Source organism: Saccostrea echinata, unplaced genomic scaffold (assembly GCF_033153115.1).
Source record: "Saccostrea echinata isolate AGI-Se365-2 ecotype Australia unplaced genomic scaffold, CSIRO_AGI_Sech_v1 ptg000030l, whole genome shotgun sequence".
Classification (NCBI taxonomy): Eukaryota; Metazoa; Mollusca; class Bivalvia; order Ostreida; family Ostreidae; genus Saccostrea; species Saccostrea echinata.
The window spans coordinates 27,991,478-28,009,298 of NW_026889779.1; the positions used below are offsets into that span (position 1 = coordinate 27,991,478).

At 32.6% G+C, this 17,821-nt stretch overlaps 1 protein-coding gene across 1 annotated transcript; it reads left to right on the plus strand.

Moving 5' to 3' along the window:
- The first annotated feature begins 14,041 nt into the window (after positions 1-14,041).
- LOC133196656 (uncharacterized) lies at positions 14,042-15,947 on the plus strand. Its single transcript, XM_061332516.1, has 3 exons — positions 14,042-14,237; positions 15,054-15,198; positions 15,345-15,947. Exons 1-3 carry the CDS (start codon positions 14,043-14,045, stop codon positions 15,488-15,490), a joined length of 486 nt encoding a protein of 161 aa, XP_061188500.1. The 5' UTR covers position 14,042; the 3' UTR covers positions 15,491-15,947.
- Positions 15,948-17,821: the final 1,874 nt, after the last annotated feature.

The following is a 17,821-nucleotide window of genomic DNA, read 5'->3' on the forward strand; positions in this document are numbered from 1 at the left end:
GTTCCTAAATTCATAATACAGAGTTGTAACCGTTACATGTGGTTGTTTTTTTGTTTTTTTTGTTTTTGTTTTTTTTTTTAACATCATTCAACAGTAAATTAAAAAAAAATGCAGATCTTTTGCTTTTTAAAATTGCATTGAAACTTCTATCTACAAAAGGAACACTTTCAATGTGCTTTTTGGTGCAGGTCACAACGTAAACCACTGGTAAACTGTTATTACTCGAAGGGTCTACTTTCCCAGTAGTAAAAGCAACCTGATTATTTCATGAAAATATTGTATTAATTGATTTTTTTCTAAATAATAATAATAATCACAGTTTATTCACGTAGTTCAAGAAACACTGATAAAGTAACATTCAATTAAATTCTTGAAAGTATATTACTTAAGCAATTATACCAAAACCGTAATAACTATGTGCAGTTTTGGTTAGTATGTGACCTTGTGTGATCTCTGTACTGTTGATTACCTGTGTATTGTGTGCACTCAAGCGGAAAGGGATTTCTCGTGGTGGCTCTATATTTCACCTCTTTGTGTATAACATATGGGCTTGGATAGAGTCTCATTTATGAAATATATTGTTAAAATGACACTTGTAAAAAAAAAAAAAAAAAAAAAAAATTGATTGGGCGGGGGGTGGGGGGTGGGTGGGTCCCGAACCCCCCCCCCCCAAACCCCCCTGAATCCACCACTGAGTCGCAGACAAATTAAAGTATTCATACTGTTTCACCCTCAGGACTATTTATCAAGTCTTATTGCTATACCTTTAAAAACTGGTTCTCGTAAAAAAAAAAAAAACTGAAGAAGTCTAACTTTTTCAATGTTTTACTGAGCGGTCATAAAAAAAATCGATGTATGACCGCGGAGTGAGATATTCAACCTGTCGATGAGATATTGGACCGCTTACGTCACACTTTGGGCGGGATCAGCTAAATCTTATAAATTAGCATTCGTTGGTGTTCGACAGTGACAGAATTGAGGCAAACAGTTTGGTTCTTGGGTCCGACGAAACGCACGTTGCCCCGGCTATCAATAAATGTATAATATTTAACAAAGTAGAAGGAAATGGGGCGAGGCTATATTTTTTCCTTGTATACACAGGTCCGTAGGAAGCAATTTCAGTTTTGGTGGAGGGGGGGGGGGGGGAGTCCTAGGGCCATGAGACATATGATGAACACAGACACTTAATATATAAATATAGCGTATATATAGCTAAAACAGTGTTAAAAAGTGTTAAAAGATACTGAAAAATAAATGTGTTACTGATTCTTTTAGTACATATCTTCATCATTAATTACACAACAAAGTCTTTCATACTAAAAGAATTTTTAAAACATGCATGTACAGTATTTTTGGCTAGAATTTTTTTCAAGCAATCCGGACTCAAATGTAATGATTTAAAAAAACAACAGCCAAAAAACAGAATACATTTTAGGAATGACTCTAATTCTTGGCCAAATTATTCGAGTATAACCTGGTTTGGGTCAGTTTACGCTTTATAATCCGCGAAGCGGATTATAAAACAGCGTAAACTGACCCAAACCAGGTTATACTCGAATAATTTGGCCAAGAATTAGAGTCATTCCTTATAATTTAATTCTAAAATCATTAAACAACTGTGGGTGTAAAATTTCGTTGCTTTTTATTAGTTCAAATTTGCCGCTCAATAATACAACCCTAGTAACGGAAGTGATGGGAAGCGAGGGGAGGTAAAAACTGATACATAGTCCTAGCAGCCATGTTGTTTGTTTACATGTGGTAAGATCCAACAGGCGCGTAGCTGCCTATACGCAAATACGCGAGTGCGTACACATCATTCTCAGAAAAAAAAAGAAAAGAAAAAAAAAGAGAGAATTATTCGGAGAAAAAAATCTCAATACCACCCAACAAATATTCGTGTTTCAAACTAGCTGTGTAACACTGTGTCGATTTAAATTTTATATTATTATGACTGTATGATAAAATTTGAAATCTTTTATGAAATAACTGCAAAATCCAAATAAATCAATCATTATTTTATCATTGTTCTATCATACATTGCTATTTTTTTTTTTAAAGATCTTTGAAAAAATTAAATTTCAGCCACATCGTTCAATGCTATGATCTACTAGTCTGATTTACAAAACGATATTTTTTTTGTTCATAATTAAAATTTTGTATACGTGTTTTTAAACGTTAAGAAAGATTATATATAATACCAATTAATATATCGGTTAAATTTTTAGCCTCAATTATATGTGCAATAAGTTTCCATGGAATATTAATTTTCGTTAAAACAATAAATATTACTATGTCTTTTATTTCCTAAACAAAAACTAAATGGCATATTTTTTATATTTCAAGAAAATGAATGAAATATTTGGTAAAACTCCGGAGCTTCAGCAGGCACGTAGTATCAGGGAAGCCTCCCCCCAACTTATTCCCAAAACCTAAGCTTTTACTATTGAAAATGTACAGTGAAAGGGTGGACCCCCACTGTTTGTTGTAGAAATTTGGTTTTTGAAAGTTGGATCCCCCCTCCCCCTAAACAAACACACAAGAAATAGGACTTCGAATTTTGACAATCTTCCTTTTTCGTCCTTGCTTGTCAACATTTTTAAAGTTGTAATTATTTCCTGGCTGGCAAAAACTATATTACGTGCCTGACCAGAGCCCTTAAACACTTGGGGGGGGGGGGAGGGTCAAGACCCCCAACCCAACCCCCTGCCGTTCTCTGCGTACACATCATTTCAATTCTGGCTACGCACCTGTCCAAGTTACTGTTTGAAGTTAAAGGTACATTTATTAAATCTGGAATTTTCCATGAATCCCGAGGACTGGAAATGAGAGGATTGCATGGATACAGATGATTCAGCTGGTTGTCAGGAGGGTGTGTCCCCATACCAAACCAGGTTATACAGAAATAATTTGTGTTCCTTTCTGGATATTAACCAATCAGAGGCTAGAATACAAACAAAATTAAATTATTATATAATATTGAGGCAAGACAGAGGGCTCAGCGAAGTATAAGAAGAGAGACAGCTTACATTTCAATGACAAGAAAATAAGGTAAACAAGTAGGGGATGGAGACGAATGATGACACATGCTAGGACACGATGACAGCATTCTACGTCTAAGGAGGCATAGTATAATTTTATAAAAGTATGAATTTTAGGAGTTTCCGGGGCTTCCTAAATAACAAGTGAAAAAAGAAAATTTGCAAAATTTGATAATTGATACCAAAGTGTGTAGGGTAAGAGTTGGGATACAGCATTCTATGTCTAAGGAGAATAAGTTTACAATTTCACTGTTTAAAACTCTAAAATCCAGGAGTTTCCAGTGCTTCGTCCAGGACCCAATGGGGGCCTTCTGGCTGCCCCACACTCCCTGTCTCTGAGATATATTTCACGCTGCCGGAAATTACTGGATCCGTCCCTGCCACACGTGACGCGTGCCATTCTTCCATCTGAATTATTGAACTACGGATTTGTGTTGCAAGAACTATATTTTGAAAGTCGGACCTTTTTCTGTAAACTATGCATGGTTCATTCCGGGTATTATTTCAGTCTTAAAACTGGTAAATCACGTTAAAACTGGTACATCAGATTTCTCCTTTGCACATAAGATCTAGATGCCAATAAAAGCGTGATACATGCATTGAATGAGTTTTGTTGCTTGTATTTCATTAATACATGCATATATGTGATAATTTTTTTTTGTTAAAGACAAATATGCACAACCGCTTAAGGCTTTCGACACATGCTATTCTATTACTTTTATTTATTTATTTTGTTTTATTAATGTTCCAGTATGAGAAAATAGCGCGCCCAAATATAATGACTATCCTTGACATTTTTAATAATAAATTCATCATATAAACTCTTGTCAGCATCAAGCCTTTGGGGGAACATAAGATTATGTTTTATGTCCACTCGGAATTTACAATGTATATATATTTTCAACTCAGATTGGCGAAAACCGTGTCTCACATTATATAAAAGTAAATAACATTGTTGATAATATTGGATTTTAACATTAAAATCTCTTAGATCTGCTGTTGATTGTATTTTTTTTATGCGTACCATGTTGTAAATTTTGAATTTTCTGGGTTCATGAGGGTCGAGGTCGTTGCAAAATACATGGTAGTTTGAACAACTCGGTTGAAATATTGAACGATCTGGCAGAACTTTTAAAAAAAAATCAATTGATTTAAAAGTTACAGCATTCAAAGAACTGAATAATTCTCTCTCTCTCTCTCTCTCTCTCTCTCTCTGATAGATGCAAAGATTTCTAATAACATTTCCGTATTTCACAGAAAGTAATATGTATAATATTTAATAAAAATTAAAGATTATGGAGAGTGCTATTTATAACTGAGGCTATAATTGTTTTCTTTTCGGATATAAACGCTGCAATATATACGTCAGAAGGATGGTCATAGTCATCTGGACGTCACTGGTCATGTACATAAAAAATCAGCTGACCAAGACAGAACGATTTTTGCACCCATGTTTATTTACCTTAATGAAGTATTTTTTGTCAAATAAAATTCTGCTTGTAAACACAAAGGACAAGTCAAGCCGTTTGTCTAGTTTTACTGACATAAGATACTTAAAAATATATATATTGTAGAAATCTCTGGGAAAAGTTTGTGCAGGTTTAATTATTGTCAAAACACTTAATTATCATGAAATTTCCATATCAAACAAGCCTTTATTTTTCTTCCCAACACTATTATATCTATATTAAAATTCAAAGCAAAAAAAAAAAAAAAAAAAAAAAAAAAAAGGAAACAAAAATGAATCCCCCGAAATAAATGTGATAGAAATTCCGACATTTCCCAAATATTGGATATCCCATGGCATTAAGTATCGGTTTATTGTGCATTCACAATTTATCTGGGGAAAATAGCATCATAATCAGGAGAGAGAGAGAGAGAGAGGGGGGGGGATAGTGGTTGAATTTTTCCCAAAGATGGATACAAATGTGGTAAAATTAGAACTCGGTATGAAGTGGTGGTGACCCCCCCCCCCCTCCAAAAAAGAATTTTTTTATTAATTGAACAAATATAAATAAATAAATAGATGAATAAACAAAAACACCAAAAAAGTACTATTTTCAATTTCACAAAATGACAAAGATGTTGGATTTTTTAAGTACAGAAACAGACGTAGAATGTAGGTTAACCTCGAATAACATAAATTAATTATAAACTTACAAAAGGCTGTTAATACAGCAAGGAATAACATTTGATTCATGTCACATGGACAGCAGGGTGTGGCTAGAAACAGCTGACTGTGAAAGCATAGGATCAAATTCCTTCGATGGATATTTGAGGAGCTGAGAGGATTTTATATATAATCGCCCATTCGGGATCTATTTTAAAAGCTTATCTGGCACATCTTAACATGAGGAGAAAGAGAGCTTCACAATTTTCCTCCTTCCAAAGTATTATTACTAGACTACTATACCATTCGTTTTTGCGTATAAATGTTTTGTGCAAATTTAGGATTATAATTTTCGCAGACAACAAACATGCATGTTTGACCATGATTGTGAAAACCTATCGTATTTTCAGACGCAAAACAAACTAAACAGAGGACATTTTATGATTGATGATGTAAAATTTAGTAAAATCTGTTAATATTATCAGGAAGCTAATTTGCATAATTTTGTTTGCGACCACTGTATAATTATCACCTTATCACCCTTGTATTATCATCATTCAAAGGCGTAACTTACCACAGTATATAATTTTTTACCATTTACAGTACTAGTACAAGTACAAGTACACACGTACTAGAGTTCTAACTCCTTGGTATTTTATATTGAAGTGATCTACCCTTAGCTCTAAAGTAAAATAAATTGAAATCAACAGTCTATAACTCAATCTTTAATAAAATCAAATATTCTTCACATTTAATTAGGCATAGATAAACAAATCAGACCCTCTTTTGCATGCATTTTTCATATTAAAGAAAGCAACAATGATTTCTGTTAATTAATACTTTGTTGTCTTTGAATATTTTTCCTAGGGGTAAATGGCAAATACCCTATGTTGAAAATGAAATAAACTCAGTATTTACACTTTCGCACAATTTAATTTTCTCAATGTCCATAAAATATTTTTCATATATGTTAAATTACAAATATACATTGTTTCATCAGCTCATTTATAACTGATTTTTAACTGTTTATTCAGTCTTGTTTTAAATTTCTTGTTATAGATACACATGTTATGAAACTAATAACTTGTACATGTATGACTTTGACCTTGAACTATGGAGAGGACTTGTTTTTTGGTTCAGCTCATAATTTGTATTGGTTTAAAAATGAGCTTTAGAGAGAGGTCACCCTTCGTTATCTTCACATTTCATTAAAGGAAATTCCGAGGAAGGTGGGGATAGAATTTGAACATTTTTTTTTATTAATGTACTTAGATAATTGAAAATACCATGTTCTGTGATAACAGAATCAGAAATCGCGAAGCTATTTTCAGTCTTTTACTTTTGTCTGAAATATTGCCAATGAAGCTGAATGTGCATTGCTTCGGTGCTTTGGGGTGAAAGAAATACAGTACAAATATGAAATAGAAAAAACATACAAATTATAAAAATAAATTGAATAACTAAATAAATATTTTACATAACCAGTGATCTCATTAAAGAAAGGCAAAACTTTTTATTTGCAAATTAAAGAAAAGTTGTCACATACATTTAACAAAAAAACAAAAACAAAAAAATTCGGTATACATGTCTTTTTCAAAATTCGGTTTGTTGTTTTGTTAACGTTTAAAATTCAGGTGCTACTGTTCTATAAATAATGTCAACCATAAATTAATGAATTATAGTATGAGGATCTCTGACATTTTGTCAGTATGTATTGGTTTTAACTAGATCTCTCTGGCTTAAGATACTCTAATTTTCTGAACTTCCGGGAGAGTTCTATTTCCATAAAATTTACATGCATATTACCTTAATTATATCGCGTGCGTTGTTTATGACTTATTGTGAGAGTCATATGAGGAACCCGCGAAGGACGTTTAGTGACATGCCTAATAAATTGATAAAGACAATGTATGTCCACAGGGGGACAATATGTCCCACCGTATGCAAAATTAAAGGGCGTGATTCTGCTGCTAAAATAGATTAAAAATAAAACCATTGTTTTGATGTGTATATTATCACATTGATTGCTCTCATCAACAGTGTTGATATGCCATTTGACCAAAATCCCCCAAATCGTATCAAACTGAGCTTTTCACTGGACCAACCTAGGGTGCATTTATGAATATCCCTCTCTAAAAAAAAGTTCTTGCACAGAAAAAAATGCTGGACATACAAGTGGAATTTACTGTATTTATGTGATAATTAAAAGCTTCTTTGAAACCAGAAAAAGGGAGAAGAAAATAAAAACAAACAAACAAGGCCAGCTCCCTGCCACCTTCGATCTTCTACCACAAACAAACTAACACTTAATTAAGATCGACAAGCTAGTACTTAAAATGTATTGTACAATCGACAGTTATACATGTTTTTATACTGAACTTATCTAGTATCAAATTCTCTTCGTACATTTGTAGATAAATTATACAATCACATTTTATTCGCAAGAACTTTATAGCATAATTACACAAGACCGTCTTTTCGTGAAATTTTCTCTCATAATACTAAAAATTATTAGAAACTGTATACAATATCAACCAAAATTCGAATAACATTTTCCTCGATCGTTAATAAATACCATATTAACTATGCATGAATCGAACGTTATCACAGAGGGAGTAAAACCATAATTTCAATTCGTTTTCTGTTGTTTGTTCTGTTGTTTGTACGTTGGCAAAATTATTAAGGGGGGGGGGGGCATGCCGATGTTAGTTTAAGAGTTGTTGTAAATTGTGCTTTTTAAATAAAATTAATATCATTACAACGTGTATTAGTAACGATCCTTTAATGAAACTAATGTCCAAATAACTGTATCTCACTTCCATTCTCAATGACCATGTAGTATAGGGCGGCGCCACGAGAATTCCATCGGCATCGAAAGCAAGTTTTTTGACTTGCCTAGATAGCCGAGCGGTCTAGCGTGCTGTTCCTGTATTGCTAGGAGACAGATTCCGTAGGTTGAGAGTTCAACCCCGGGCTGGGGCGGAAGTGGTTATCCTTATAAAAGTGAATTTCTTTGTGCTTTATATATATATATATATATATATATATATATATGAGAAATCTGATAATTCATTAAAAATTAAACCCGAAATTTCACGCTAAAGGTAATTTAAGTCGCTTGAAATGTAGTCTAGCGACAACAAGAGATCTATCTAAAACTGTGTACATCTTTATCAAGACGAAAACAATACTTGACATAGAGACACAAATGCGTTGTCGTTCAACAGGTCTCGCCTTTTCTTTGGAATTATGTCATGCGTCCATTTCGATAATGAAATATTCATAAACGCTGTTTACAATTACGCACACGCAATACATATATTTTTTGTATGGTTCTTTTGTTTCTCTCCATTTAACTTTGAAATTGGTTTGGTAGGAATGCATTTTTTAAAATAGTTTTTAGTTTTACTGGTCAGAGACCAGAAGGGCTTATGCAGTAGTAAGGTGTCCGTCCGATGTCTAACTGTCTGTCTGCAAGCAATTTTTCAAAATGCTACCTTTCCTATAGCTTTGGTCTGATTTCAATGTAAACTTGGCACACAAGCAGACTTTACTAAAATACATAATTCTGTATATTTTTGATTTCAGCGCACGGTGTTGCCATGGTTACTAAAAATTAAAATTTCTGTGAAATACTTTCAAAACGCTACTCCTCCTATAGTTTTCGTCTGATTTCAATATAATTTGATACATAAGTAGACTTCACTAAGATACATAATTCTGTCTATCGGTTTTTGATTACAATGAACGGTGTTCCCATGGTTACTAAAAATAGAAATTTCTGTAAATACTTTCGAAACGCTACTCCTCTCACAGTTGGTCTGATTTCAACATAATTTTGCACACAAGTAAACTTCACTGAGATACATAATTGTCTTTATCGGTTTTTGATTTTGATGAATGATGTTGCCATGGTTACTAAAATCGAAATTTCTGTAAAATTCATTTAAAACGCTACTCTTCCTACAGTTTTAGCCTGATTGCAATGAATCTGGTCACAAAAAGAGACTAAACCAAGGATCATTATTCTTTTTATTACTTTTTCAAAGTTTCAAGTTCAACTGCTACTTTTCTCTTCCTATGTTATAAGTAAAAACCAGTAGAGCTACAGCCTCGTCAGAGACTTCTGGTTAGTTGCACTTTCTTAAAATCTGGGGCTTTGTTTGCAAAAACCTACGCAGCCACCCTGCAAATATCTCGTATTTATAACAAAAGTTATGAACAGTTTCCAAAATTCTAGCTAAAATGTGCTCTTAGGCAGTCGCAAGAAAATTTCGATCCACTTTTGAGACCGAATCCGGTAAATTACCACAAGATGGGATTGGATTTGTTTTGTAATCACGTTAATATTATTGTTGTTTTATTTGAACCAGAGACATTACATCTCATAGGTATACAAAATATGTACATAAATATTTACACATAAGCTTTGCACAGGATAAGTGTAGTATATTTTATATAATATACATTAGCAATTACATAAGCAATAGCATTTACTGCTTTTTCATTTCTTATTGTACATTATTTAAAACATCATTTCTTAATTGATAAGAAAAGTACAGAAATTATCTATCTAACATGGTTCTTTAGTATTTGTGGAACTCAGTAACCTTACTAATTTAAACACTGATAATTTTTTTAAAAATAATAACTCTTGATATATATTTAATTCTTAGTTCTTCATATCGAGGACATTTTAATACAAAGTGAAATTCGTCCTCTATCTCATCTGATATACATATTTCACATTTTCTATCTTTTCTTTCTATGTTGCTATACCTTCCCCTCTCTATCTTTAAATCATGCGCTGATAGTCTTAAACGACTTATAGGTATTCCATACACTCTGAATTTAATGGTTTTCTTATATAGGTCTATAGTACCACATTATCCACTGTTCAAATAAAAAATATTTAGGAGAATTACAAATTCTTGACATAATATCTTATTTATAAACGTCGTACATTCTTTGAAATACAATGTTCAAAGTATTATTATCAATGCAATTGCTATTATACATGTAAGTTAAACCAAGTCTTTGAAACTCCTTCTTAATGTTTACAATCCATACATCATTATTTTCAACTACATCTTGATAACATGATTGTAAAATACAATTATTGCTTTTGATTTAAGATCTCAATTATAAAAGCAAATTATACTTTGCTTAAAATACACTAACAAGTATTCTCTAATTGTTCAATAGACTTGTCAATTGGTTAATAGAAAAACAAAATTTATAGAAACAAAGATAAAAGTTTAAGGTATAGGAAATTTTTCCATGATTTTTATCTAGTAATTGTCAACATATCGTTTCAAATACATTGCTAAAAAATCTGATATTTATAATTTCTTTTTACTTGACCAATTACCAGACATGTACATAGATGTGTTAAAATTAAGTTGTTATTCATTACTTAATTACGCTAATGAAATGCTTCTGGTTATTGAGAAGATCAAATAATAAAACGAAATTTATGAATCTTTAAAACTTATTAATTAAGAAACACGCATGTCATTCAATCATGTGATATGCAGAATATATAAAAGATGTTTCTCTAGACAGGCAAGAGTTGATAATATTACAGGTATATCATTTTTACTTTTATCATTATCTTCGTTTGTTATTCTACGCAAATTCTTATGAAATATTGATGCTTAAGGCCATTGAGCGCGTCATGAAAGATAATTTACAATGTATAAATAGCTTTTGAAATAAAAAATCACGTTTTTTGTTTTTCAGTTTTTAACTATTTTGCTTTTGTTTTGTTGTGAAGTTGAATCTGCACTCTTTCTGGGGGTCCCTGATCTAAATTTTTTCTTTGTGTTGAGTTTTACCAAACATAATCTTGTATATATATTTGTGATTGAAATCAAGCAAGAAAAATTGAACAACAGAGAATCTTGGTGCTCAATTAGTAGAATTAGAACACGCCCATGGTATTACTGTAACGTATCACAAGGCTTTGAAATAAACAGCCAATAAATTAAAATTTTCGTCATACTATATAAATAAGACTCCTTATATCCAATGAAGTATAAAACTGCGCCTCACACAGTTCACTGTTTCTCGGAAGTCTAGTCCGAACAAGATGTCTTTGATACCCCTTCTGTTTCTCGCGGTAACTTTGGTGGCAACAAATGCCCAACAACAGCCAGATCCTAAGGTGATAGAAATGCTTGAACAGAGGAACTGGAGAAAGTATACACAAGAAGTCGGGGTAAATACACGTACTCGTATCCATGTTCTCTTTTTGTTGATAACATGCTGTTGAAAAAGAAGGCATTGGGTTCCTCTTCATTTCTTTGTAGAAAATATCTTTGAATTAATTCTAAATTAGTTTTAAAAAAATTCTAAAAAGCTTTTTGTGCAATTGTTATAATAAATATGGAAGAAAGGGGTAAAGTATAGATTTAATTTGCTTGGATAAAGTGTTCTCTCGGTAAAACCAGCTACCCCGATAGAGTCATTCCTTTGCATTCCTTATATTTCTAGGCTTTGATATAGACCGGTTGGAATCAAATTTCAGGTTTCAGGATTGATCAATTGATTTGCGAATCTCCGTACAATGACTAATATAATGGTTCCTGCAAATAAATAAATAAATAAATAAATAAATAAATAAATAAAAGATCTAGAGAGTTATGATTTACCGATGTTTGTCTTATAGCAATATTTGACTAAAAATGGGAGCATCGGTTTTCGGTGAAATTTTAGGGGAAAAAAATATCTGCCATGGAACAAGAAGGAGTCTTTTGATTTTGACTTTTTGAGGCAGAGGACATAAAAATGGGTAATTGGATACTCTCCAAGTGATCTCTAAGTTTTGTCTGATGGGGAAGTTAACCTCTCTACAGAAGTTACCATTTGCTCTAAGAATTACATTTTGCGTATTTTATACCTGTTTTCAGCTTGTTGCTTTTAAATGGACTACTAACATAACAGGACAACTCGTGAATGAGACAGCTTGGTTGTCTGAGAGAAACAATGTTGTCGCTATGAAATCTCGAGATAGAGACGTCAGGAAGAAGGGATTCGAGAGAGTTGACACTATGATCGACCTTAAACGGTGAGAAGCATTCACTTCATATATCAATGTCCAGAACACAATAATAAATTTTTCAGCTTGATTTTAATCTCCGCTTTCAGGAAAGTGGAGGATATTAATTTTGAGTCTGTCTGTCCATCTGTTTGTCTGCCATTCTGTCTGTGTGTAACACTTTCGTTTCCGGACGATATCTCAAAAAATCTTCAAGCTTTTGCAATGCAATTTTATATCACAACTTCCTATGACCTAAAGAAAACCTCTATTGATTTTGAGGAAAAAATTCAAGACAATTAAGACATTCATAATTCTGTCTATGTGTAACTTTCTTTTCCTTAAAAAGCCTTTGAGCATTTGTAAAATTAAATTTCTACCGATTTTGATGTCAAAAAATCAAGTCAGAAATTCATGAAAAAAGGTTTTCAAATGATAACTTTAATTTTCTTTGAGCTTTTCAATAAAATTCAATATCACAACTCCCTATGGCCTTAAAAGACCACTAATGATTTTAAGGTCAAAGGTCACGGTCAGAAATTCATAAATTCTGTCTGTGTATAACACTTTCGTTTCTGGACAGTATCTTGCAAAAAAATGGTTTAACAAATCCCTATTGATTTTTTGGTCAAAAGGTCAAAGGTCTAGGACAGAAATTCGTACAATTCAAAATATGGTCTCCAGATGATAACGTAAGTTTCCTTGAGCTTTTTAAATGAAATTTTATATTATAATTTCCACTGACTGAAAGAAACCCGTTTTGATTTTGAGGTCAAAAGGTTAAGGTAAAAAAAAATTATATCTTGTATAAAATGGTTTCCTGGTGATAAATATATCGAGGTTTTGCAATGAAATTTTATACCCCTAGTGAATATGACTTAAAAAAGACTCCTCTTGATTTTGAAGTCAAAAAGTCAAAGACCAAGGTCGGAAATTTATATCTTGCATATTGTTCTGATCGAGACGATAACTTAGTTCTTTGTAAGCTTTAGCAATGAAACTTAAAGTCATGGATTTCTTTAACTTAAAAAAGACCCCCTTTGACTTTAAGGCAATTGCTGAAAGGTCAAGGTTGAAATTTTTTCTTTCTCCATCTGCATATTTTTTCCCCAGTTCTTCTACTTTTTTCCCCTTAAGCCCGGGACATAATTTTCCTAAATTAGCTTGTTTTTTTTTATTGTGGAAATCGAACAGAACAGCGCGGCTAAAATGGTAGAAATATTTGGTATCTGGTAATACAAGTAGTTGGTAATGAAATCTTATGGTTTAAATCGAAAAAAAATAAATAGTGTTCCTTAGTATATTTTACTCGTATACATGTAACATTTAGCTTAATTTTCTTGGTAGAAATGATAAAGAAATACATGTATATGTTTTAAAAGACTATTACTATGAAAACTAAATAATTTCCTAACTGAATCTATACAGGTTATTCAGATATGTAATACCAAATTTTACACTTCTTATGAGGACAAAAGTCGAGGAAAAATATGATCTTGAATTGACCTTTGCAGAATTCAAGACCGATGACGTATGCTTTTTTCATGTTTCACCAAATAATATATTCTTGGTGTGATTTTCAGAATATTGATAAGACAACATGACATAATGTATGTCATGGTTATTTTCATCCCGTTTTATTGCAGCTCTTTCACACTTCATTTTGAATTCACCCAAACACAGTTGCACTATAAAGAGATGATGCTGCCATCTTCAAATTCGTACGTTTTAAATTGCCCACTTGCAATGATTGAGAAAGGGGCAAAAATAAAACTTGGGCGAAAATTTACCTGTATACAGTATTAGCAACATGACTCCATTCTTAATTTCGTTAATTTTATTGGTTCAGGGAGAAATGGCGATTCGAGTCAGAGTTCCTACCTCAATTACTGCCCTTCCAGCTTCCATGGTTGATCCACAGATGACTAGACGAGAGAAAAGACAGAAACTCAGAGACCTGGTTAAAGGCAGAGATCGAATGTGCTTCATTCATTCAGATCCAAGACTTACTCTCGCAGCAGTAAAGACCGAGCTCCAGAGGCGTGTTGCTGTATGTTCATATATTTTTTTTTTAAAATCTTAGATTTCAGAGAAACTCAAATATTTTTGTCCCCCAGAACGCTAAATTAAGATATACACTCAGACAATCAAAGATATATGTACAGCAACTAGTATATATACTCAGATAATCAAAAATATTTGTAGCTTTCAAGAAATTATTTTAGGATGATTTCTTTAAATAAAAGTTTTCATCGATCAAAGATGTGCAAAACACAGTGTGTTGAAAAAAATACAAAAAAGAAAAGGTATTTAAAGAACAGTTGCCCTTCCGTACCACGCCAATATGGGTGGGTGGAGGGCTGAAAAGAGGGAAGATAGACAAAATGTTATAACATGTTTATGTATATGCATGTTTCTTGATTTCCATTTTTAAAAAAAATGAGTATAAGTACTATTTCAATAGCATACACATAGCTGGGAATGTCCCTTACTACTGCTAATACTTTGTTCAGTTTTGATGCATCCATTTTCGATCCGAAAAGTCTCCCTATTTTCAAATGGTGCTTGCTAAGCTGAGTACTTTAATCAAACTATGTCAGACTTTGTGCCAATAAAAGGAAGTTTTCGTCTAGCATGATTCGAGTGGATGTTTGTCGAGAGTATTTCACATATTTTGTGGGTATAGAATATTTTCATGTGAGGGTTTCAGCCTTCATTTAATGAAGTCTGGATACTTTTGATGGGTGCATTTCTATTTCATACAGAAAAAGGTTTTCTTCATGCGTTCACAATTCTTAATATGCTATCACCAGTCGTGTTTTCCACATTAATATTTCTTCACTTTATTTCCTTTTTTCTCCCTCAGGGCAGTCCAGTCCAAATGGGTGTTCCTCAAAACTTTGCTGTAAAAGAACAAAACCGCATCTTAACACAAAATCTTAAAAGCCCGCTAGTCACAAGCTTCTGCACAAAGGCTGCTGAATACAATAATAACTTCAGGCTTGAACAAGGTGAGACGTCTTTAGTTAGCATCTTTGAATAATTAACTTGTTCCAAAGCATTTGTAATAATTTGTTCTCTCTCTCTCTCTATATATATATATTATACGCTCTGACTCTCATGCATGCTTTTACACTTGTATTCTATCCACTTCCAGGTACTCCTGTCGCATCACCAACTTCAAAGTTCAAGAAAGTCAAATTCATGGGTCAGATAAACACAGCACAAGCTGGGATGTCAGTTCCTTATACCTTACACATTGAACAAAAAGTTATGGACGGAGTCACGTCTGAGCCGGTGTAAATTGGAAAAACTTTTTACAAGCAACCATGCGAATGCTACAGAAACATATGACTTTATGTCATCTAAAATAAATGATAATCTATATTGTATGAGATACGACGTCGAGATTGTGTTCTATGAACCAAACAAAAGCAAATACTATGGCAAATGTATAGCTACTTTTTCTTACATGTTCAGTTAACAAGTAAGGTGTCACATACTAGTATCATCATATCGCTTAAAGTCGTATTTTTAATGCATTATTGGTGATTTTAAGTTGTCATTGAGTGGCTGAGAGAATGCATACTATTACCAACGAATCGAAATATCTTTATATTTTAAGAGATTATATATAGCGGTAGTGCGATTGATCGCTATACTTACAGTATTTTATGCCACAGACTGTTGCAAATCATGCAAGCTAGAAATCATACGATAACCTGTAATATTTTTTTAAACAATAAAATCGAAGTTTGAATATTTGCCTTATCTTTAAAATTCATGTGAATTAACTATTTTCCCCTAAAAGCAAATGCTATTGTCGTGGACTGAGATCCACCTTTAAGATCAGCCAATGAGCAGGATGTTTGGACGGAGCTAACTTGCCGGTGGACAGAAAAACATTCGCTTCAGCTGGTAAACAAGCAATTGTAATTATCGCCGGGTTTTCAAAAGTCAAATATCTACCAGTTATGGAACTCCAAGAGCCTTGATCCAGCGTTAACTTTGTATGATAGATAAGTTACGACACATGATTTCCTGAAATAGGAAAACATGTGAAAAAAATTAGATCTATAGACATTCTAAATTTGTAAATGAAAAAAAAATATTTATGAAAATAAAACATTTGCTTATATCTTTTTAAACCCATCTAGCATGTTCATTTCAATTTCTTTTTAAAATATGTTTGTACAGCAAATCCTTCCGAACTTTTCTTCAGATTTTTTCCATAGGTTTAAAAGATATTAACGAACAATGTGTTTTAGGTTCATAAATAATTTTTCATTTAGAAAATTAAAAAAAATATATCTGACTGCAACCATATTTTATAATAGATGACTTTAGGATCCATCAAATAAAATGTTGTAGCATTCCTCTTAGCTGGACTTACTTAGAAGTCTAAACCTTGCAAAAATCTTCAGACGCAACCTGTCTGTAAAGTATCTAAAAAAGACATGAACGGGTTTTCAATGAAATTCTAGTAAATATATACCCATTGGGCAACAAAGAATTGATTCAGTCTTGAGGTGGATCCAGATAAATATAGAATCGAAATTTTTCCCTCATCCAACTTTATAAAAACTTCCATATTGCTATAATATAGGGTATTCCGGAACGTGGCTTGAGACGATTAATTATCAAAAGCTTTTAAATTTCAATCAAGCTAAAAAAAAATTTTTGACAGGAATTCCTATACGTACTGGTCCCTGCTGACAAAGCAGGTAACAACATTGTCTTTGTTTGTAAGGCTCATTATATAAATTGGGTTTTAGAGGAACTGGGATTTAATTCTACAAGTGGTAATCCAACTTATACCCATTCTAAGGAGGAAATTCTTCAAAATCATATGTCGGTTTTGAATATTTTTAATATTCCCAACAACAAAAATGAATTTGAATTACAATTTCTATATTGGATTCCGAAACTTCATAAAAATCTTTACAAACAAACATACATATCGGGTTTCAGTAAATGTTCTACCAAGCCTATTTCATTACTCCTCACTAATATATTAACAGTAGTGAAGGAGAAACTTCAAGAGTACTGTGCAACAATATATTCGAGAAGTGGCGTAAATAAGATGTGGATACTAAAAAATTCCAAGGAACTTTTGGAACATTTGAAATCACAAAATTTTACCAAAATCAACAACATAAAAACTTGCGACTTTTCAACTTTATATATATACAACTATTCCCCACGATAAATTAAAGTCCAGACTTTCTGACATCGTTGACAGCTGCTTTTTCAATAAAAATGGGACTCGTAAATTTACTTAACTTGTCATTGGTCATTTGCAAACTTACTTTGTTAAAAAAAAATTTATTGTACACACAAGTACTCTGAAGTTGACATTAAAAAGATGCTCGAGTTTCTGATTGACAATATCTATGTGGTCTTTGGAGACCAGGTCTTCCAACAATCTACTGGAATTCCCAAGGAAACCAATTATTAGCAGACCTATTTTTGTATTCATATGAAGCAGAATTTGTTCAAAATCTTTTACGTGAAAAGAAGAAAAAACTTGCTGTGGCCTTCAACTCGACATTTAGATATATCGACGACGTCTTGTCAATTAACAATGGTTATTTCCATTCTTATGTCGACACGATATATCCCAATGAGCTTGAG

Excerpts from the sequence above, each read along its gene's own strand:
- LOC133196656 (XM_061332516.1), top strand. The coding sequence starts at position 14,043 with ATGGCGATTCGAGTCAGAGTTCCTACCTCAATTACTGCCCTTCCAGCT. Across the intron at positions 14,238-15,053 it reads AGCTCCAGAGGCGTGTTGCT|GGCAGTCCAGTCCAAATGGG; the intron begins GTATGTTCATAT and ends TTTCTCCCTCAG. Across the intron at positions 15,199-15,344 it reads TAACTTCAGGCTTGAACAAG|GTACTCCTGTCGCATCACCA; the intron begins GTGAGACGTCTT and ends ATCCACTTCCAG.